Genomic DNA, 23,513 nt, shown 5'->3' with positions numbered 1-23,513 from the left:
CTCTCCGCTAGCGAGAAGCTGATGTAAACAGTATGTCTCTAGAAGTCCACTAGGGATTTTGTAAATGTATCGTGGGAAAACTAATGGCGGTAGCTGCATCCCGTTTGAAGCTAATTAAAGTAAAACTTTGGAAGTTTTTGTTTTGTTTCCTAGCATATGGCGTAAGTTGCAGTCTTCGTCTTAAATGTTTATGAAGTGACCACTTTTGAAGAGAGTGTGGGGTATGTGCCGTGGCTTTCTAAACAAAATCAGTAACCCTGGCAAAAGCTAAATTATGGCTAACAGTTTGTTAAGCAACCGACCTAATGACTACCTATGCGTTAAGAGACTGGATTTCAGGTTAACATCTCTGCAACAAGATGGTGTCCCACCTGGGGTCTGCAGTACGCATGATTGGAGTGGCAGAGGTGGGTTCACATTCGGCTGACACCACACCTCTGGGTTTTTATTTGTGGGGTTACGTCGAGAGCATTGTGTTCCAGACACTGATTACCTAAGTAATTTGATGCCCAGGAGACAGTATCAGGAATGTGATCTCGAATATTCCAGCAGACACGCTCCGCAGAACATGGAAACACCTAGAATATTTTCTGGACGATCTTCGTGCTACCAAGAGGCAGGGTCGCCCAGAGATGGGTTGGGGGGGGGGGGGGGGGGGGGGGCATGATGGTGACAAAATACCTGTGGTTTAGTTGAGTTTCGAGATTTTTTTAATTGCATGAGTTTACCCTGATCGGATGAAAGTTGTCAGTTTACTAAAAAAATTAATTGGAAATCTCGTTACGAAATACGCGCAGATTACATGTAAAGTTTTTGCCATGGTAATGTTTACAGCCTTTAATTTTTTTTTTAATTGTGTGGTTTGAAAAAGTTGTTCAATAGGTGATGGCGAGAAGGCCCGTCAAAATTTTATTGCCCTGGGGCCCTAGTTCGTCTCGTCCTGCCAAGAGGTGTCATTTTGCGTTTTACATTTGAGACATTTCGTGTCGTCGCTGGATCGAAGCATCCGTCTGTACGTTCCATTCCTCAGATGGTGCATTCAGCTACAGACCACTCGGGAACTGTTCAGTTGAAGGGCCACGAGAAAAGCCACCTAGCGCTAGTTACGGATTTCAAAAATATATTTTTTGACGTCTTGGTGTGCGTCCATGTTGTTGATGTTTTGATGTTCCTGCTAGTGTACGAACAGCAAACAGCAGTGTACAAATATCCACACAACTGTTAACATCAGAGAATTAGGCGGAGGCGCGGAGCACACAGCGACGACTGGGAATTGGCTTAGTTAGATTTTTTTTTTGCAGCACCGTAACCGCAGTTGATTTTGGATCACGGCCTGAATTTAAAATTGAAAGTAAAATACACTGTAGAACTTTTGCTCAGCGTGTTGCTGTTTCAGTTCGCTCCTATAGTCTTTGACATAGATCGACTAATTTGTCCAGTATATAAAATAGGACGCTGATTTATTTTACAAACGTGTTTGTTCGCCAACTTATTAAAATAAGTGTTGGGGAAATTGTTTCGCGGGGGCCGGAGGGCCCAGAAAACAACTCCGTGATGCCGCGCGACTGTGGTCAGGAACCTCGTCGACCTTGGTGGCGGTCCTGTCGAGCGGGTGAGGCGGAAAGAAAGGGGAGGGACGAACTGGTTGCTTCCTGCGCCGGCCGCCAGGGTGTGTGCCGTGCGCGCAGCCCCGGACGAGAAACTGCGACGCTTCTCGTGCTCGGGTTTGGTAATCGCTTGTTTGCGCACGTGATCCGGACGACCTTCGACCTCGCGACGACTGGCGCCGCGGCTCAGTTGGGACCCGACAGCAGCAGCGGCGACCAGCGACCAGTCGCGCTGCCTGCTTCGAGGTGAGTCCACAGCTGGTCTCTGCTCTCACTCGGCGCGGCACCTGACAGCAGGGTTGCACCTTTGAATATATATACCGTATAGAAGTCGCGAGTGGATAGGATTTACTCTACGTTTTTCAGAAGCGTATGATGAGCAGCTTGGGAACTTCACCGCTGCAGTGGGCTGCCGTAACGCCCTGTATCGTCTTAGTTGTTATTTACACGTTAGAGCGCAGCACTGTCGCCCGCTGTCATTCCCCGCACCACCCACTTATCATTCATTGCAGCTCAAAGTCGTTCAACAGGAGGGGGAAGGGGTGTTTGAAAAGTTCGACACTTGTCCGCTAGGGACCACCACAAGTCAATGTCCTAGAGATGGTGGCGATTGCGGCGGTGAATTAACCAACTACCTCAAAACCGAATTAGAAATTTTAACCTGGGCTGGCGACTTCTATACAGTATATATATTCAAAGGTTGCACACAGTGATGCAGAGTCCAGTTCATTGTGCGAGTGTTTGCTGATGTGCAGTGTCCCGCACGCCATCACGGTGATTTCATATTCTAGTTTCCTGTCATTTAACAGCAGCGTACGCAGAATTGGTGGTTTGCAAAAAAAAATAAGGGGGGGGGGGGGGGGGAAGAGATTAGAACAGCTTTTCCACACTGTTTTTGCTTTCACATTATTTTCCTTTTTGTTGGTGGGAGTGGCAGATCTTTTATCGATATCTTTAGGATTTAGTTCGCTCCTGTTATTTGTACGGCTTTTCCTGCAAATCTACCACACAAGTTTTCTTTGCGTTTTGTTGGTTCTTCTCAAGGTTTTCGCTACCGGTATACAGATGTTTACTAAATATTATAAAGGAGCGGTAAAAAGTCGCGTGGAGGTTTTTTTTTTCCATTGGCTCAATAGTCCTTCAGGTAAACGGTGGTCCAATCACTGAAGCAGTATGAAGATGGAGTTTGGTTTCGTTTTATCCCATCGCTAATTGAATCCGCGAATTTTTTTCAGTCTCTTTTAACTATCGGAATGAGGTTACATTTACCAGTTACAAGAAACTGCAATAACCAACTTGGACCCGCCTTAGAGCTGGAGGCAGCTGCCGGACACGTGGGCACATGGACGGACACATGGATGCGCCGACAGTTAAATTGGAGCCGCAGCACTGACGCACCTGATGTTACACTACGGCGGCACGTAGCCCTCTGGCTTCTCGCGGGTTTGCTCAGCTGTTTGACTGGTCATTGGTGTTCCCGCTGTTAATGTTAGGCATTCTCGTCGATAATAAAGCGCCGCTGATGACGTCATACACTCGGGAGCAGACGAGAAGGCTTCGCTGGAGGTGGTGGTGGTAGCGGCCGAGCTGTGCTCTCAACAGTTCCAAAAGTAGTGTTCTTCTGCCAGTCATGTTGCAGTCGTATTCAAGCCAAAATTTAAGTCGTAGCGACGTTTTATGAAATAATTGCACTTAATTGAACTTATTTTAGTTTATAGCTTAACCTTCAATATCGGTAAAACGTTTAATGGTTAAGGTATCACTGATAAACTGCCCATTTCAGTCATGTTTATGTATAATTTTGAGAGGAATACAACATAATTACACATTTAATGTTTATCTCGTGACGTGATGCATTGTTTGGAGTTGACATGAATTCCCTGCCGTCACAAGGTCCACGTGTTGTGAACGAGGAGTGCGGAGCTTACTGCGCTACGATGGCGATGCCCTCGGACAAGCAGCGACTGCGGCTGGTGACCCACATGTGCCCCAGCCTGCCCGTGGAGCTGTACGAGCTGCTCATGTCGTACCTGGAGGACGAGGCGGGCTGCGAGGCCACCCTGCAGTACGAGTCCCGCGCCCCGGGACCGCTGCCGGGCCGGCCCGACCCCTTCACCACCGACGCCATAGACCTGGGTGGGTACTGTACGCGCTGCCCCCTGGCGTCGTCGGTACGTCGGGCTCTACAGTACTCTCACTATGAACAGATACGTTTATGTAAGCGAGTAGACGTTTGCCAACGGTATTATTATGTTTTCACATTTGCGATACCGTTGGATTAAAATAAAAGTTGTGTTGCTTTGTTGAAAAGTTCTGTATGTCTGTAAACCCTGCTGTCATATGTCAATATTTCCAACTACAGGAATTATTATGTCAAGACTTGTGATAGAATTATTCACATCATGTCAATATTTTAAAGCCATACTTCAATTTAATAATTCTTCAATGCAAGTATTAGGTACAATAAATTTAAATACTCATATCCGATTGCCAAATAGATACATTTTATAATATGTAAAAATGACACTGAAAGAATGGGTATTGCACAGCTTCGAGTAAAAGTTAAAAAAAATAGTGAGACGTAAGGCTTTCCAGTATCGTGAGAGGTCCGGGACAAAGATCTCCTGCATGTGCAACTGACCTTATACAAGGTTGTTGTGGCAGCACAGGCTGTGTAGGATGATTAAAGGTTTTATCTGACATTTTATGTAGTATGTTTAGACTAATGTTACATCAAGTGGTGGAATTTATAAGCATAAAACTATATCATCTATCAGCAGAATATTTCATTAACACCTTAAATTAAAGCATTTTTTATGTCTTAAGAAGCTGGGAATAAAGTAATAATACAGCATATAATTGTTTTATTATTAATTATACTGCTCAATATCCAGTAAAAATGTTTGTGAAGTCTTGTAATGATAGATGCATGAATTGCTTAGCTTGAACACAAGGTGCTTTAGTGAAATATGTTTGGAATCAAAGTATTGTATCTGTCGCTGGGCACAGCGAGTAGTGAGAACGTAATTGCATTGTTGGCTGCATTTCATTTACAATTTTAACTGTCAATCTACATTGCATGAAGAAATTTTGCAGCAAAATACAATTAGTTTTGGAAATTTTGTTTGTAAGGACGTGCAAGGGTTCTGTTGTTCTGCTGGCGCAGCGTTCATGACGCCAACCGCGTTCGTGAACCTGGTGGATGGCGGTAACTCAGACGCGGAGCTCCTGCCCGTGACTCCCGTGTTCTGCCACGCCAAAAACCCACGCGAGGAGAAGGGCTACTACGCAGACATCATCATCCACAAGGACCGCAGGTGAGTCTCTGCTTGCCCTGTCGACGCTCCCGTGTTGGCACAGGTGGGCTGGACCGGAGCTTAGCCCGAGATCTCTCAACAGTAGTGACCTTCTGGAAGACTTTCTCTGCACCTCTTTTTCTGTTTGACAGTACCATAGCGTGTCTCATCCTTAGTTTGTAGTGTGTATTTTAATGTGCACTTTCCAATGAATGATTTCTGCCATTAGAGATGTCCTTGTTTCGATTAGCTCTGTTACTAGATGTATACCAGAGAGCAACAACTTTGAAGGCACAACATTGTACTAATGTAATAAAATAATGATTAAAATGTTGCTGAAACATTGTATTTCGTAAATTAAAATTTGTATTTCATCAAGGTTTAGATTTTGCACATTTCTAGCGAGTACTGAAGGACTCGCTCATGTGTATTTTATTATTTCCAAGGAATCATAATTGATTTGGTTTCAGATGTTTCTGTCAACATTGTTTAATGACATTTAATATTAAACCAATTTGCTCTTTTGTGCACATCAAATAATTTTATGGACTGCCTTGTTATTAGTAATGGCAGACTGCTACAAAAAGTTTCTCTGTTAAATAATAATTTGTGTTTAGAACAGAATTATTAATGTTTGTCGAATGACTGCTGTCATTAGGAACCAATTTGTGGACTTAGATCAACAAGTTGTAAAAAAAAAATTATAGAAAATTTTTAATGCTAACAAACCAGGTATTATCAATCTGGCAATGGTGGTTGCCACGTACTCTGTACTACAATCTAAGTATGGGACAGACTATAGAAGGATTCAGAACATAGGCTTTAATGGCAAGAGCCACCAACTACTTCTTGGCTTGTAGGTTGAGAATCAGTCTTGAAGATGGCTGCAACAAGGCATGCCGTAATGTCTGGCAACCATCATTTCAAAGGACGAAGCCTCAACCCAGAAAACAAAAACTAATGTTAAAAGGAAGCTTAATTTGGCAATTAATAACCTACAACATAATTTTTCCAATCATGAAACCAATTAACTAAAACAGCTTGTACTGTGGTTTGTTTTCATAACTAATAAATTTTCCAAACAAAAGCTTTAGATTATTACTTGTTCATTAAATTTTCTTTTCAAGAATTAACTAGAGTAGTTTTGTTTATTTCAGGTTTTACTTAAGTTTTTGTTATGGTATTTAAGCTTGGATTAAATTATTTTATCCCATAATATTAATCATGTTATTTGTCATAAATGATATAGTGTTATTTTCAGAACAAAGTTTACCTATTTTCTTGTGACATTGCAGAATAATGAGTGTTCATTTTTGAGCTTGGTACCTATTTATTTCCTTAATATATATTGAATTACTATTATTCCTTTAGAAATGAAGTGACCTAAATTTTAATTTAAACAATATTATAACTGACAATAATATTGCTGGCATTCTATTTATATGGAAGAATTCTCATGGCAACGGGGAATCAACATAACTAACATACCCAAGACCTTGACATGACCCGGTCATCAGATTGCTACACAAACTTGACAACATGTTTACTGTTGCTTCGAAGTTCATACTCGCCAAAACTGAGGGAATGCTTCCTTATTCCTAGGTCATGTGACATTTCTCTATTGAGGCCTATCAGTATTTTGTAGTTGTATGAATAAACAAAATATTTTCTAGTTTATTTGTATAACTGCTATACAAATAGCAGCGTGTGCTGGCCTGACTAAAATAAGTACCTAAGTTATAAAAGTATTTAAAAATTGGTGAGTGTCGATTAAATTTAGTTAATCAGATCAAATTTATATTGTACAGTTATCATGGATCATTAAGTGGCTTGGTCACGTACTAAACCATAGAAAAATATTCTTTTACCAACAAAATTTGCTCAAGTTACAGCTTTTAGATTAGGCTTTATGGATGACATATCCAGCGAGGGGGAAAAAAAGTACACCGAAATTTCAATTTCATTTTCTGTAGTTTATTATTGGTGATGCTTTTTAAAGGTAAACAAAGAATGACATAAGTACGTTTACATTATTTTTTAATAAATTTAGGCATCCTTGCTGAAAAACATTTAGGCCTAAGTTACAAAAAGAGGGACTGCCGGCTATGTTGCAGTTACATACAGAGGTGCAACAACTGAATTTTCAGAGGGGGGGGGGGGGGGGCAATATACCTTTTTATAAAGAATCATCGATCCCCCTAATTGAAGCGGGGGACCCCCGGGAAAATTTGTATTTCAAGGTGGAAAATGGTGCTATTTAAGCAGTTTTACTATCTAAAAATTGATTACACAGCACTTTCTTTGCCCCCGTTTGCCCCCACTTCAAGGTTTAGGGGGGGGGCCAAAATACCCTTGCCCCCCCTGTTGTTGCGCCCCTGGTTACATACTTACTTTGAATTGACTCTAATATCAAATTGCATACAAACAAACCCATAGAGATTAAAAAAAACTTAACTGTGAAAAAGTTTTTGATAATCATTTTGTAAACACTATGTCAACTCACATTAGACAATTGCAAGCGAGAGAGAGTTATGACATTACAACTTATGTTCCATGATTGTAAAGACTTATCTCCTAGCCAGCTACGAGGATAAGATCGTCATACAGTGGTGAACATTGGAAAGTGAGACCAAAAGAAAAAGGGCTTGGAAATCGTGGGCTACAGGGATTTTGCACCAGGATGTAGAATTTGGCTGCAGACTCATCCGAGGAGGTGGACCAGGGGTAAAGTTGAATCCACACTATGCAGAGAGATTAGGTATGAATAGTTAGTAGTAAAAATGGCAGAAGTAGAAATTGACACAGTCTGGGACGGAGAGAAATCAGCCACTGTCAGGAGCCATCCCGGCAATTTTTGAGTGATTTTGGGGAAGCAGAACTGCTAGACTTGAGAACTGTAATGTCGGTCCACTGTATCGCTGTAACATTACTGTGTCATAGTCGGTACATGATATTGTGATTAAATTAAATATTTGGCTTATATACTATTATAAAATCACTTTGAGCCCTTTGAAGCATGGGGTGAGTGTGCTGGTGTGCTTGCAGCAAGCACGTGAAGGAGTTTGCAGACCTGCGGGGGTGCCGCTGGGCCTACAGCCACGAGGAGTCTCTGAGCGGCAGCCTGGTCGTGCTCAAGAAACTGAGGGAGATGGGCGAGAACGCTGCCTTCTTCGGCGACACAGTCCGTGAGTAGCACGGGTCCTGGCTGCGACACTGCAGGGATGCACAGTAAACATGTGGCACATCATGAACATTAAATGATGTTCTGATAGGATTCCCAGTACCTATATCATTTCTTGTTTAATAATTAGTAGAGACATGCAAAATTCGCGGATTTATTTCGCGATAGGCTAGCATCAAAACAACTATACCTTCGTACTGTTTCTGCGATTGGCCCACATTTTATCCGGGGAACTGTGAGCCAATGGGAAACACTAAACCAAGAAAGTTCCGAATTACGGACAGCCTAGTTGAGAAGTCTTACGCGTCAGTAGCCAATGAACAGGTGTCATTTCCGCGAGTATTTAAAGGACTGTGGAGTCTTATCCTAGAGGTCAATGAATCCGCGGATTTTGCAGGTCTAATAATTAGTGTTAAATAATTAGCCAATTTTTTTTAAATTTCATCTTAAGCATAAAATGTCTGTAAAATACTTCAGCTCTAATTAGACTTTTTCTGTGTTCTTGTATCATAATGTCTGTAATTATTCTTCCTATGTCCTCTGGTTTAAGGGGTTTAACTAAAAATGGTATCGTCGAAAGGGTTACCATGTGCGCCACCACGTGAAGGGCACACAGACCCAGGAGATTCTGCATTAACAGGGTCGTGACGTGACCCGTGTGGTTACAAGAACCAAAGTTACTCCCTTGCTCCAACCACAAGGACTTGGCCCGTTCTGTGCATTGGGCATGCTACTTGCAATTAATGATCTTAAATACACGCCTTAGTTTCAACTGTGTTAAACATGTGATTATTCAAAAATATACACAATGGTACCTGGTAAGATTGCTTTAATTCCTGTAGCACCTGTTCACATTGCTCATTATGTTACCAACTAATAAAAACTGTTCAAAAGGCTCAATGGCACGTATATGATATGATATACTTTACAGTCCAAGTCAAGTTCAGCACTCGTCATTAAGGTTTGAAAGTCATCAAACTGATAAATTAAATAATTACATTAACCAGTCTACCCAAGGTAAGCCCCGAAGCAAGGTTAAAAAATGTTAAGTGGAGGATGGAAACATTAATGGAAAAAAAGTTGAAAGCCCTGGGATGTGATAAGCATCCTACTCTGGGTGACAATCTCAGGAGATAGGGGGTAGAGCAGTGTGCAATGACTGCAGGAAGTGTCCGTTCACTGAACTATAATGACCGTTAGGGGTTAGGCCAATTTCAAAACATGTGCTGAAGGCGATCGAAAGAAATCCTTTGACAAAAAAAAAAATTGAAGCCAGGCCTTTTTACTATAATATCATGTCAATGTTGCATTACTTGAATTTAAAACTATCTTAAATTATTTTGGAATGGGCTTCATTATGAAAACCCAAGTACGCACCACTACTTACGCACCACTACTCCATTCTTTTTTACCCGCTGGAATGGAAGCGCACACATGGGGGACATTACAGAAAAAAATTAATCTGACAATGTTAAATTAGGGAATTAGGGGAGTGTAACACTGGCTTGGCCTGATAAAACTCGTTGCACACGCACTCACTTTGGAGGCGGGATGGAAGGGTGATTGTTGGTGGGTAAAATCTGACCAATAGGAGGGGCATAGCCCCTGGTCAACATCAGTTGGAACCTTAAAAAAAAACATAAGTTACTGGAGGGTTTTTAAGAACTTGTGATTCTTCTGGTGGCATCTCACACTTTTTAACCATTCTTAAATGGTTCTGTGCCTGGGGGGCCATGCGGTTCGACCCTCAGGGTGGAAGGGTACGTGGCTTGAAGCATGTTTGGATGGTGTGGTGTTCACAGGGTCGGGCTCTCACCTCCGATCCCTGCAACTGGTACTGGGCAAGAAGGCGGAGGCTGCAGCGGTAGACGCCAACTGCCTGGCGTACTACCGGAGTTACCTACAGGACTGGGGGCGTGACATCAAGGTGTTGGAGAGCATCGGTCCCCTGCCCCCGTACCCCATTGTCGTCAACAAGCGCCTCAGCGGTGTGTAGCATGTAACCTTCTGAAGTCTGATGTGCCGAGTGTTAGCTGTGACAAGGCCACTCAGGCTTTTTCTGTGCCAATCAATGTTCACTACGAGACAGTATGTAGGTATAGCAGGCCTAGTATGATTTCCCATGGCCATGACACTTGATTAATATCACTTGAATAAGCAGGCTTTCTATTTTACCAAGATCTTGCAGATTGGTTATCTGTGGTTATTACTACAGTGAAACCTTGTTTGTACAATATTGGTTAATCCAAAATCCTTGTTATTACAAGCCTGTGTAAATCCCTGGAAGCATGAATAGGATGTTCAAGTGTTAAAATAAAATTACAAAATTTTAATGTAGGAGGGATATTATAAATGTTAGTGCTCAAAATAAAAATATTTTTAGTGAATCCCCAAATTTTGAAAATACTTTTAATGAGCATTATATACCCCTTAAAGTTTATACTCACAAATAATTAATACTTTCAATGTGTATATTTATGTTTTTCTTTGTCTTTGAATTATACATTAAACTATTTTGTTTACATTAAATTCTATGCCAAAACTTTAAAGCAATATTATGTCAAAACAACATAGAACACTATTCCGAAGGTGGACATAGGGATGCATCAGTGGATGCGGGTGTCACATTTCTAGAAATCTCGATTTCAGTGGACTCATTCAGGGATGCATCGCCATACAGTGTTGGTATCTGGAAGCAACACAAAGATGGCCGCATCCACTATGATGCACTTTTAGTGGATCCCTTAGCTAAGGGATCTATTAGGCTGGTATTCGGATGCAGCCCTTGTCTTCTGTATTCATTGGGGGTAGAGACTAGAGACATTCTATTCTGATGGTGCCCGTATTTGAAACACCTGCTGTTGGTGGGTGTGCCTCAAGAGTTGATCGCTGTGGCAGAGTGGCCATCCCGTTCCACGCGACCTGACCGTGCTAAACGAGGAAAGTGGCAGCGACCCAGTTACGTGCTGACGAACTCGCAGCCCAGCGCGACTTGATCCACGTGGTCTGTGCTTGCAGATGCTCTGAAGGCCCGCCTCGTGGAGGCGCTGCTGAACTTCTCGGAGACCAAGTTCTGGGGTGGCCGGGGAGAGGTGTACGGCCTGAGGAAGTTCGTCCCCAACAGCGCGGGGACCTACGAGGGGGTCCGCGAGTACAAGCGAGACGTAGAGCAACCGGGCATCGGCCTGCGGTACTACTAGCGCTCTCCGCGTCCCAGCAATACAGTTCCAGCCTTTATCATGTCCTGTTGTCTGTACTAAGTTAGCAAAACAAAAATTACTGGTGACTACATGTTGTGTGCATGTAAGACACTATTTCAACTAATTAGGCAGTTAAAAATTAACTTTTAGAGACTTTTTGAAAAAGTTTTTTTCAATTGTTAACTTGTTTCAGAGAAATAAATATCTACAATATCAGTTCAGTTAGCAGAGTTGGTTCTCCTAAATAAACAGATTTAATGCATGATATAGCAAGGGATGGACAGATAATACATTAAGATTGAAATACTGATCTATATTCCCTTCTTGTTCAGTTTCAATTCACATTCCAAGTTATACTTGGATTCTGATGACTTGCTGGAAATTCAAGCATAAAGCAAACCTAAAGAAGAATTACGAAGCTGTAATTTTATTTTCTGACACAATGAGCCTTGAATATATTTTCTCTTGCAACAAATTTTCACTTGAATAATGTACCCAAATTACCTTTGAGGCTTTAATTTATTTTGCTGATCTTCCACGTAAAAAAAAAAAATTAGTTGTATCTTGGCAAAAAAACATTTATAAAAGTAAAAGTTTTGAATCTCGTGAAAAGGATGAAAAATCACAGGTTTGTGCCATTGAGTATCTGCCTGGTCCAGCCTTACATTTACTGCAATGTGGATAAAAAAAAAGTATTTTTGCTTGTGATGTAAATATTTAGAATTATAAATTATTTAAAACTAAACAATTTTCTTTGAACTGCTGTGTGTTTAAATATTGTGCTTTGTATTTTGTCGCCCTTATACAACTTAGGATGTTGGGGAGTATTCCGTATTTCTTTGTACTTTGCATTTTGAAGCTAGCAATGGCAGCAACTGTGTTGATCTGTAACATACAACATTCATACTTTATCTGCCTGGACAGAGCTTACAGGAAAGGTATATAGGAGAAATAATGGGAGCTGGTATTATTGGTTATCTTCTACTAGGTTGTCTCACTGCCATTACTTATTGAACATTTTGTTAAGTTGTAAAAACAATGTTTACTAATTATTTGTTTGATTATGTAATTTAAAAAAAACATATACTAATGTTTAAAATTGTGGATATGTTTGTGCACTTTTTTGATACTATCATTCAAATATTTTTTTTGTATTAATGTTGAAAATATTGACTTTTTTTTAGAAGAATAAACAAATGTTTTTCACATTTATATTTTGTAGATAAAACTTAAGAAAAACTTTGTTCCAGTGACAAATAGTTGTTAAAAAAAATGTTCTTTTTTAAAATATATTTTTTAATATTTTTTTTATTAAGCTGTTCATATAGAATGAGACTAGCAGTAAGTGTCAGTGGTGCTGGGGCTAATTGAGAACTTTTTCAGAAAATGGTGTAAACAATTTGGAGATGGTTAATGTACCTCAGGAAGTGGTATAAAATCATGTATAAATAAATAATATATTTCAACCAGTTTGGCTGAAAACAGAATGCAGGGTATTTTATTGTTCACCATTAGAAGAAGTATTAACTTATAAATGACGAAATCATTTGCTTTTTGCCAACAAAATCTTGAAAAGCCAGGGAAATTTTATTTTGAAGATGTGTAGTACCTATATAACTACATACAGCGAAACCCCTTATTTACGTTACCGTTATTTCGATTTTCCCGTTATTTGCACTATATTTTTCAGGTCCCGTTTAGTTCCCATTTAGTCCAATACAATACTTTCCCGCGAATTACGTCTCAAAAATCGAATCCATCCCGCTATTTAAGTCACGTAACAACCATAAACAACCAGAAAATACAGTGGGTACTTAAAGTGTAGATAACAATAGCTAGTAGGCCTTAAAACATTGTGATAAACGTAACCTTTATAGTCGGCAATGAACATTTTAAATCGCAAAATATACATATTTTATAACATGAAAAGTTGCTTTTATTTCTAAACATGTAATAATTTAAGCCTAGGCGAGTAAAAGTCCGAATGTATAAAGTTACGGGAATGTCGGGAATATTACGTGGCTGCTTGAGTTCTGATACTGTATTTATGTCACAACTTGGCTGAAATACTGGTACGAGACATAAACTTCACAAGATAAAATGAGCGGAGTCTTGGTAACTGTTTTATACGTATTTTATAATTTTGGAAGTATTGTACAGTTGACGCATATTTTTTAAACTAACCATTTATTTCTGGGGATCGTAAATAATTAATTATTGGTATCAAGACATCACGATGAATGTAAAATGTCACGGCAGCGAGAAAACTGGTGCGTATACCAATAAACTGGTATTAGAACTGGACAAAACTGGTACACGGGAGGTGGAGCTTATATTTTTTTCCGCTAAGCTCGCGTCTATTGGCTGGCTGCTGATGGAAGGTCATGAGTCTGGGCGGAGCATAGAGTGAGTTATACTGCGCATGCGCCGTAACAGCAGCTGACCGAGTACAATGACCTTTCACCGCGTACGGCACGCTATTGACTGTAAATTTACTTCAATTTGCGGCCTTTTTTTTTTTAATAGTTTACTGTGACGCAATGTGTATGTAGCCCGTATTTGTTATAAACGCTGCAGGTTGCAACTGTATTTATAATTTGGAGAGGCAAATAATCTCCTTGAACAGTCAAAAAGCAAGGAAGTAATCAGAAAAACAATTTGGCTTTCATTTTTTTTTTTGTCAAATGTGGTAAATTAATAATGATTAAATACTAAAGTAAAATTTGTTTATAGTGTATTTGTACCTGCATTATAGTCTGTGCTATTAAACAAAAGGAAAAAAAAAATACTAAATAAGGTAAACTGTACTCCTTTTTATACTTTTACCTTTATTTACACTTCCCCGCTTTTTACACTTTTTTACTTTGTCCCCATGAAAAGTGCAAATAAGGGGTTTTGCAGTATACATGACTTTAAGTTGGTTTATCTTGTTTCATTCTACATTTAACAGAAACAAATGCACATGTAAAATTTTAGTAGGTATGCTTCTTAATTGTAACTGATAACGTGATAAGTACATTCATTGTTAGATATAATGGCACATTCTGCTGCTTTACTATCTCAGTTTTGTCATTCTATTAGAGAGCTAGCAAGTGAATATTCAACTTCATACAGAAGAAATGTTCAGCGAAAGAAACAATAATGTACCTACTGAAATGATGCACAACAGTTTAGGGATGAAAAAAAGGCAACAATAATCACTGTTGTAATGGGCATCTTCAGGTGTGGAAAATACACTACATATCAGGGATGGACCCAGTGATGAGTCTTGGGGAGGGAAACGGTGCCCTTCAGCTAAGCACAAAAAAAAGACGTCTGACTAGAGGTGGGTCGAAAAGTATCAACATGTTACTTTGGCACTGATACGCGCCTATATCAGGAACGGCAAACGAGTACACTTGAAAAGTATCAAGTACTTTAGTATCAGTTCAGAATTCGCCTGGAACAACACCACGGCCAATGTGCGCAGAACCCGATCGCAGATGACGGTCACTTGGACGGAGCTTGTGAAAGGGGAGGGAGCAGGAATGACGAATAAGGGATAAAGAAGGGGAATAAGGGATAAAGAAGGGAAATAATGTAGGGGAGGAAGCGCAGGGGAAGGCGTTGAAGGAGAGGCGCAAAGCGAAATTGTTACGAGTCGTTTGGTTATTTTCCCACATCAAAGTACGCTCAGTGCGCAGTGCGTGCACAGTCTCATTCAATAATAAAACTAATGAAATTTTAATATTAAAAAGTACATTAATACAAGATATAATGTTTATATTTGTGCACCTAACAGCTAGAAAATGCAAATAAATTCTCAGTTGACACTAATAACAGATGTAATCAACATATGGACTTTTTTTTTCGAAAACAATTAGTAACTAGTGTTTTCATACATTAAAAGATTACGATTTTATCAAAAATTAAAAATAAAAAAACAGATACATACATTAGTGAGCATACTATATCAATGTTTACATTTCAAATGTTTCTTCAGATTAGTCGATGATGATTTATAACTCAGTTTTTGTTTACACAAATTACAATTAGCAAACTCATTATTTTCCGTAAAAAAATTCCACACAAATGAAGTCTTTTTCCTGCACTTATCCATTCCTTATTTCACTATAAAGATAGTAACTACAAAGCATGACAGCCCGCAACAATGTACATACGTGGTGGTAATTAATACACGGCCAGGACGAACTGCAGTGAATGTTGAACTGATTGATACTGGCTGTATCAGGCGGGCATGAGAGTAACAGAGGTAGAGAATTACCGGGCGTGATAAATAATGTATCAGAGACACCAATACTTTTTTACGCTGGTGATGACGGCACGGAGGATGTGTACCCTGTAACGAGAATGCTGATACCTTGTCGCTTCCTGGGACCACTTCTGCTCTGATACAAAAGTATCAGAGACTTGTAACTAGGTACATTACTGTATCAGTATCAGGTTGGAACAGATACTAGGGATGTTCGATATACATCGATGCATCGAAAACATCGATGTTTTCTATTTGATGCATCGAACCCATCCGATGCATCGATGACTTTCGATGTTTAACGATGTATCGATGTATTTCTTTCGATACATCGAAAAATACATTTTTTTTTCACATTAAAAGAACGGTTTCGGAATAGGAAAGAAGGAATATTCTATGAAGTTTGTTTATATTTGTCTCTGTAATAGATCAAATACAAGCAATAGTTACGATTCTATTACTTCAACTGCGAATTATGTAAATAAATAAATTACAAAGCAAACCTGAGTGCAGGTGAGATTTTGTAGTATTAATTAAGGGCCCTATCGCATGATGTAGGTTTCGTTGCTAAATTGGAGGGATTAAGTGATTAAGATGTTTTGATCACTGGTTTTGTACTAGACCATTTTCGATCGTTGTTTGAATGTAGGCTAAATAAGGTTATTCAACCTGGCTGGACCATTGTGAATATAGAGAAATAATGTGACAGAGCCCTATATTTAGATTAAAATTACGCGATTTGACGTATGTTAGCTCTTAGGCTATAGAAACTAAAACTTATTTGTTTACATGGTATGAACATAAGAGCTTTAAATAATTTACTACATTTAAATTAATATGCACCCTATAAAATTTTTGAGTGTTCATTGCGCTTGATAATGTTTATTTCTCGTAGGTAACTGTATTTTCTGTACGAAAAGTGTGAAAAGATGATAATAATAAAGAAATATGTCTGTAATTTGTTAAGATATGATTTTTCCCCCATTTTTAAATACTGATATCACAATTGTGTTTTTCCATGTAGGTATAGGGAAAAAAGGCATTACTGAGGCTAGTGTTAATATTTGTTAATAATTGAGTGTATATGTCACTATACATTCTTTAATTATTATGAAATCAAGGATACCATCAGATCCAGTAGCTTTATGTTTGACTTCATTTTCTTAATGACCCACCTAATCAAACTCTCCGTAATCGGTGGCACATATATGTTAATAACATTATTATAATTATCTCTAGCTGAAATTTTTAAGTTATCTGTTAGAGTAAAATTTCCTGAAGATTTTAATATGTCTTAGCAAAATGTTTACTAGATAGTTTATAAATATATAACTTATTTATGCCAATGTTTCTTTACGATGCATCAAAAACATCAATGTTTTTGTTAGATACATCGGAAAACATCGATGCCACTTTACGATGCATCACATCGAAAAAAACATCGATGTATTTTCAGCATGCACATCCCTAACAGATACCGAAAATTGCTGTAACAACCCACCTCTACGTCTGACACTTATTTCATAGGACATAGAACAATATTGACAAAACCCTGCTTTTGGAAACCGGACATAGAATATCAAATATAATAGAATAAACATATTGGTACCAACATGATAAACATATTCAAAATTATTAACCTATAAAATTTAAATCCAGATCAGGTAGAATGCCATACGTGGTGCATTGAAAAGGCCTTGGGAAAATTAATTGACAGTAATTCAAACTTATTCACAACGAAAAAAAAAATATATATACTTGGATTGCTTCGAAACAGGAGAATTACAAAATATAGATAACCTAAAAATACTACATAACAAAGTATGTCTTAAATGCTTGGAGACCTTTCTCCTTCCCAATTAAATTTAATTAGAAATCTAAACAATGATATGTGGCTATAAAACATTTTTTGTGACTCCTGTAAAATGAATGAAAATGGAATAATGAAATCCATCCAGTGGACTATGTATTTAATAATAGATAAACCTACACAAAGAAAATGCATTAATATGTATTTACTTAAAGCAAAATTTTTATAATCTAGCATTTTAAATAATACATAAATGAAAATTATCCAGTGACGAGGTTTAAACCAAGTCAAAAATTGCCCTTTAAATTTCAGAACCGCGTGCTCTGCCGCCGTGCTACCGAGAATATTAGAACCTAGGAAAGAGACTTGTATAATCAATGTTGTAATTTCGTATTTAAAGAAAGCTTCAGTAATCCTTGCATCAAATAACTTCCAAAAAAAGGTTAATTGAAACAACACCCACTACTACAATAACTGCTGCTTGTTTACTTTTACAGCGTGAAAATTATTTCGGACACTGCGAAACAGTATCACCAACTTCATATTGAGAAATTTATTTGGAAAAAGGATAAAATTCCCATTACAGATATATTCAATAATATACAGCATACAGTGAAGTTGCCAGGCAGTGTTTCTAAGGGCGCGGTTACACGGGAGTCTGAACTACTTCAGGTGAACATGTTCAGCTGTTGAGTGCGGTTACACACAGTCTGAACATGTTTCGTTCGAGGCCATTTCTCATTTAACTTAAACAGGTTGGCAAAGTAGTTCAGATCGACATATCTTCTACATTAGCCTCTGATTGGCTGTTTAGAATATAAACAGTTCTTTCCAGAAATTCAAGATGGAAAGTGTTCCTGGCACAAGTTAGAGCAATATTTTACCGAATGCAAAAAAAAAATATCAAAAGGTAATTATATACTTTTTTAAAATTGATCCTGGCCTTAATTATCTTAAAACTTAACACTCTCGCTCAAACAATAATAAAAAATAAGTTTAAATTGTTTTACTGTGCATGTTGTTTGAATTCCCGATTTGTAAAAAAGTGTTGAGCAATATGAAAACACATTCAATTTCTGCTGATAATACTGTATAAACAAGTGTGAAAATCCCGCGTTTTCTGGATACAAAATAGAGATCAACAACAGACATTCGTTGACAGTAGACAATCGGTTTTAGAGCTGAACACACTTTTCAGCAACTACCGTGTAACCGTTAGAGGTGTGAAAGTAACGAAAAAATGTGTACCCGTATGTATTCGTTACTATAACAATTAGTACTCGTTACTTTCGTATCGTTACTCGTTACTTCTGATACCGCATGACATGGCACATGCTATGTTATGTAACAGCATCGAATCGAGTCGTATTTCGTACGCGTACAGTATGACGTCGCGTAAATAAAAATAAATCGAATATAAACAATTAAAAATATTTGATAATTAACAGCTTTTGATAACCAAGAAACAATTAACTCTCATAAGAGCGGCTTTATTATAATATATATTTTAAGATAAGAACATAAAACGTGAAAATACGCGATTATAAAAAACAAAAACATACATATTTATAATTTGTAAAACATACTTTCTTACGTTGTTTCTGTTCGAATCTAAAACTTTGTCTACACACACAATACCTTTAATAAACAGTAAAAAACTTGGACGACGAATTTCCAAATTATACTTTTATTAATAAACAAACATCGTTCTTTGTAACGAATACATACATACGAATACATACGAAAGATGCGAGTAACGAAATGCATTCGTGTGTAACGTTTCGTTACTCGTTACTAGATGCCGCACCCGTTACTCAGTAACGAATACATACGGTTTGCTACAGCTCTAGTAACCGTACACTTTCGCGTTTGTAAACGTGTTTACTTAAACATGTTCACCTGAAGTAGTTCAGGGTCCCGTGTAACTGCGCCCTTACTTTATATTAATTGATAAATTCATTGAAAAAGGCATAAGTCATTTCTCATTTATACAAAAAAATTTCCAATATATTCTCTGATAAATTTAAAAGTGTTGGTATTAATAAACAGCATTCCATTTTTTTGCATTCTCAGAATCTTTATGTTCACGGGGGGGGGGGGGGGGGGGGGGGGGGAGGGAAGAATTTCCCCCTTCCTGCTCCCACTGCAAAAGCCCCTGCTAGGTATACACAAATCAAACCTTCATCCAAATTGTCGCCAGACTCCGCAAAATGGTGAAGGAAAGATTACATGAGAAAGGAACAAGTAGTGGTTGAAAAAGGAACACGAAGAGGAAATAGAACAATGTGAAGGTAACTACAATAAATTGTAGGAGTATTTATATTGACGCGAGATGCAGATGGCTGGACTGATGGAGGACTTAGTGGAGGTAGTGGATGAGGGAAAACAGGCAGATTGATTTTGAGAAGGTGTACAATAGGGTGGCACACAAGAAGGTGATAGAGAAAGTTGATAATCTGATAGAGGACAGTAGGGTGATGAATTGGAAGGGGACTACCTGAGGGATAGGAAACAGCAGGTTAAGGTGGGAATGTAAAGATCATAAGAGGGGGATGAGACATCAGATGTACAGCAGGAGAGTGTTATTGGGCTCCTGCTGTTCCTAATAGTGATGAACGATGTTGGGGAGGAATTGGATATCTAAATGAGACTGTTCGCTGATGACTGTGTGATCTATGAAACTGTGGGGTAAGCAGCACACCTGCAGGAAGACTTGGAGAAGCTGAAACTTTGGCAAATGGAATGGGGATAAATATCAACAAAATGAAGGTGGTCAGATTCACAAGGAAAAGAAATGTTAAGTTAATATATAGTTGGAAGGGGCAAGAGATTCAAGAGATAGGTGAATACAAGTACCTGAGAGTAACCCTACATAATGACATAGGTTGGGGAACCAAGTGCTTTAGGTGGCAAAGAAGGGGTAGAGAAGGCTGGAGCTGATTGCTAAGATTCTGGATGGGACAAGATTGACGTCGTACCTCCTCTTTATTAAACAAAAATCCCGGGTCACAATCCTGTCCGCGGCGCAACACTCCAGCCATGGCCCTGGTAGTGCCCCCACTCGTCACCAGATGGCAGTTGTAAATATAAAGAGACAATGTATTATAGTTATTTTATATATGTTATTATTGTAAATATTTATGTAGATTATTAAGGGTATATTGTAAGTATGTTTTGTAGATGTGTAAATAATATTGTAAAATGCAAAAGATCAAAAGAGATAGAAATATGTAAAACTTTAACACAAATGATTGTAGACGAAACGTGTATAAATTGTGCGGGCTAACAACCCTAGACTGTTTTCCTCTCCCAGCCAATCTGGGAGAAAACCACCTTTGTACATTGCCGACCTCACCCCCCCACCAGGCACCTACCTAGTCCAGTATGCAGATGACACCTGCATACTGGCCTCCTCAGTCTCGGAGCAGATGCTCGGCGACCGTCTGAGCCGCGGCCTGAACTCCCTCCAGACCCAATTCATCGCACACGGCATCGCCCTAAACCCAACCAAAACCTCCACCATCCTCTTCTCCTGATACCACCCCAAACGAGACCACCCACCTAAACTCCGCAATCACGTCATCCCCTGGTCCCCCACCACCCGCTACCTCGGGGTAACCCTTGACTCCAACTTCACCTTCCTACCGCACCTCGACTCCATCAGAACGAAAACCCGAGCTGTCATGGGGCAACTGGCACACGTCCTCCGTCCCACATCCGGCACATCACTCTCCAACCGCATCACAGTCTACCGCTCCCACGTCATTTCTCATCTCACCTACGCATGCCCGACCTGGGCACACTCCTCCCTCTTCAACCTCCGCCCGATCACCCGCTCATTCTTCCTCGGCACACGCCTCATCCTTGGCCTCCCACGCGCCACCCTCCGCCAACACCTCCTCGATCAAACCGGCCTTCCCCACCTTCACCACAGCATCTCCCACATCACACAGAAATTCCTGCACAAATGCTCAACCAACCTCAACCCTCTCATCCGACTTCTCGCCGAACCACCCCCTATCACCCCACATCCCAGACGCCCCCTCTTCACCACTGCCCACCTCCTCCTGGGTGAGGCTGCAGACGAAGATGCCGCCGCCGATGCCAGGGGGGCCGACGGGTAACATCGGTGGCCCGCACCTCTTACGGTAATGCACTGCGGGACAAACCATCAACACCACTGCCCACCCCCACTCGTACCGCTGACCATATGACCCGGCCGCCATTCTTCAGGCCAGACCCGAGCCAAACGGGCCCGGCCTCACCTACAGCCCTTCATCCCCAGCACCACCAACCAACAATAGAATGCCACGCATCACTACCAGCCCCCAAGGACTCTTTGTTGGAAGGGGCCCAGTGCTATGTAAAGTATTGTAAATATGTTTTGTTTTACTGTTTATTATGTTCAGATTTTTCCCTCCATGTACATGTACTTACCTAGTGATCCTAATAAAGGATGCTATTTTTTGGCAGGGTGGACCCCCCGGGGGGGTCCCCCATTTAAAAAAAAAAGAAAAAAAAAAAAGCTCTCATCTTCCAGCCAATCTGGGAGAATAGTTATTATTGTGAGCTTTCCTCTCTCCCAGCCAATCTGGGAGAATAAATATTACCTCAGTCAAAAGTGGTATCATTGGCTTGAATTCCTCATCTTCCTTTCCTCAGCTAGCGACTCTTCGTGAGACCGCGGGCTTTCCTTCTCTCTCTCCTTCTCTCTCTCATTCTCTCGCACCTATCCGCTAGCGACTCGTTGTGAGACCGCGGGCAATCCTCTGCTAGCGACTCTTAGTGAGACCGCGGGCTTCCTTCTCTCTCTCTCTCATTCTACCTCTCTCTGCCCACCCATCCGCTAGCGACTCTTCGTGAGACCGCGGGCATCCTCTCTTCTACACCCAATCTTCCTGCTAGCTACTCCTTGTCAGCACGTCCTCGGTCAGCTGCACTGGGCCGAACGGTCCACTCCCGCCTCAGAGTGTAAGGCTGCTCTACCCAAGAGCTGGCGCCGGGCAAACAACACAACAACTGAACGACCGAGCGACGTCCACCCCGTCTCCACATCTTCACCAGAGACGAGGCCGCGACAAGATGGAGAGTAAAGGAGAAGGCATATTCAATGTTGGTAAGGCTAATGTTTGAATATGCAGTGGCAATTTGGGATCCATACCTAGGGATAAAAATTAAGGAACTGGAAAGGATGCAACACAGAGTAACCACATGGGCGATGGTTATGTGGAGAAGGAGGGAAGGGGCAAAGGGTGAGATACATATGCCATTTGTGATAATTAAGGAGCTGGGGTGAGACACACTATATAGAAGGAGGAAAGTAGAGAGATTGGTGAAGTGTTTTTAGAGTGTCATGCAGGGAGGGGTCTGGGGGTTGCTGTGAGACAGGTTGAACAAAGGGGCGTATAGAGGGTAGAGGGTTCATGTGTGTAAGGTTCAGAGAGAGTGAAGAAGAACATAAAGAGGAAGGCAAGTATTCCTGTTAAGGATTGGGCAGGAGTGGAATGTAATTAAAGGAGGGATGCTGGATGTGAGAGGAGGAAAGGTCTTGAGGGAGGGGCTTCAGAAATTGGATGAGTTGGGGGGAATCCTTGTCACTGGGAGGAAGCTTAATCCTAAGTTTATCAATTAATAATTTATGCAGAGGTCGAGTAGCCCTAATATTCTCCCATTGTGAAGCTTAGGCTACAGTCTGAAGAGTGTAGCACCCGGGAGTTAGTGTGCACATTGTTTTTAGGAAATGTTTTTTCAGTTATCCACAGTATTTTCTGAAGAATATTTTAATTATTTACAATATTTAAACCTGGCAAAATTTTTATTTCTGACTACTTATTTTGTTTTTACAAATATATATATTTTTATTTACCAGCTGGCATTCGGTTTTTCTTATGGCTGCATATTATAATATATGGCCAAATGGGTGAAAGGCAAAAAAGTGTCATTGTATTTTGTTCTGTTAACAGATGACTGTCATAATGTTTCTTTTGCGTGATTGTACAGAAATAATATCTTAAATCGACAAGTTACTTTCTAGTTCATGTAGCAGTGAGAAAAAAAAAAAAAAACCTTTCAATTATATCTAACGTAGTGTTTTTGGGGATAGCGAATGTTGTTGGTAAAAATGTCGTGTGTTTACAAATGACAGGTTCCGAGTGTCACATTTTGGT

General features: G+C 39.9%; 2 protein-coding genes across 9 annotated transcripts in view; both read left to right on the top strand.

Moving 5' to 3' along the window:
* The first annotated feature begins 1,566 nt into the window (after positions 1-1,566).
* Positions 1,567-16,488, top strand: LOC134532621 (uncharacterized). Of its 2 annotated transcripts, none has more exons than XM_063369212.1 (6): positions 1,567-1,853; positions 3,501-3,743; positions 4,774-4,924; positions 7,949-8,088; positions 9,887-10,072; positions 11,103-16,488. In XM_063369212.1, exons 2-6 carry the CDS (start codon positions 3,545-3,547, stop codon positions 11,282-11,284), a joined length of 858 nt encoding a protein of 285 aa, XP_063225282.1. In that variant the 5' UTR covers positions 1,567-1,853; positions 3,501-3,544; the 3' UTR covers positions 11,285-16,488. The 2 variants fall into 2 exon arrangements, with proteins under 2 accessions (XP_063225282.1, XP_063225283.1); XM_063369213.1 differs by lacking the exon at positions 1,567-1,853 and adding an exon at positions 2,289-2,381.
* Positions 16,489-22,303: 5,815 nt separating this feature from the next.
* LOC134532619 (membralin) overlaps positions 22,304-23,513 on the top strand; it is a 61,470-nt gene continuing 60,260 nt past the window's right edge. For 2 of the 7 annotated variants that reach the window (XM_063369203.1, XM_063369202.1), the window contains exon 1: positions 23,284-23,491. The gene's annotated coding sequence lies outside the window, so the exon portion shown is untranslated. Of the gene's footprint in view, positions 22,463-23,283; positions 23,512-23,513 lie in introns of those variants that run through there. The other 5 variants (XM_063369209.1, XM_063369206.1, XM_063369204.1 and 2 more) reach the window with 5 other exon arrangements.

Source organism: Bacillus rossius, chromosome 6 (assembly GCF_032445375.1).
Source record: "Bacillus rossius redtenbacheri isolate Brsri chromosome 6, Brsri_v3, whole genome shotgun sequence".
NCBI lineage: Eukaryota > Metazoa > Arthropoda > Insecta > Phasmatodea > Bacillidae > Bacillus > Bacillus rossius.
This window is presented reverse-complemented; position numbering and strand designations above follow the sequence as displayed.

What these genes read in the sequence shown, in the direction of transcription:
- LOC134532621 (XM_063369212.1), top strand. Translation starts at nt 3,545, where the DNA reads ATGGCGATGCCCTCGGACAAGCAGCGACTGCGGCTGGTGACCCACATG. An exon ending in CACCGACGCCATAGACCTGG is followed by an intron (nt 3,744 to 4,773) that starts GTGGGTACTGTA and finishes CTGCTGGCGCAG; the next exon opens with CGTTCATGACGCCAACCGCG. An exon ending in ATCATCCACAAGGACCGCAG is followed by an intron (nt 4,925 to 7,948) that starts GTGAGTCTCTGC and finishes GTGTGCTTGCAG; the next exon opens with CAAGCACGTGAAGGAGTTTG.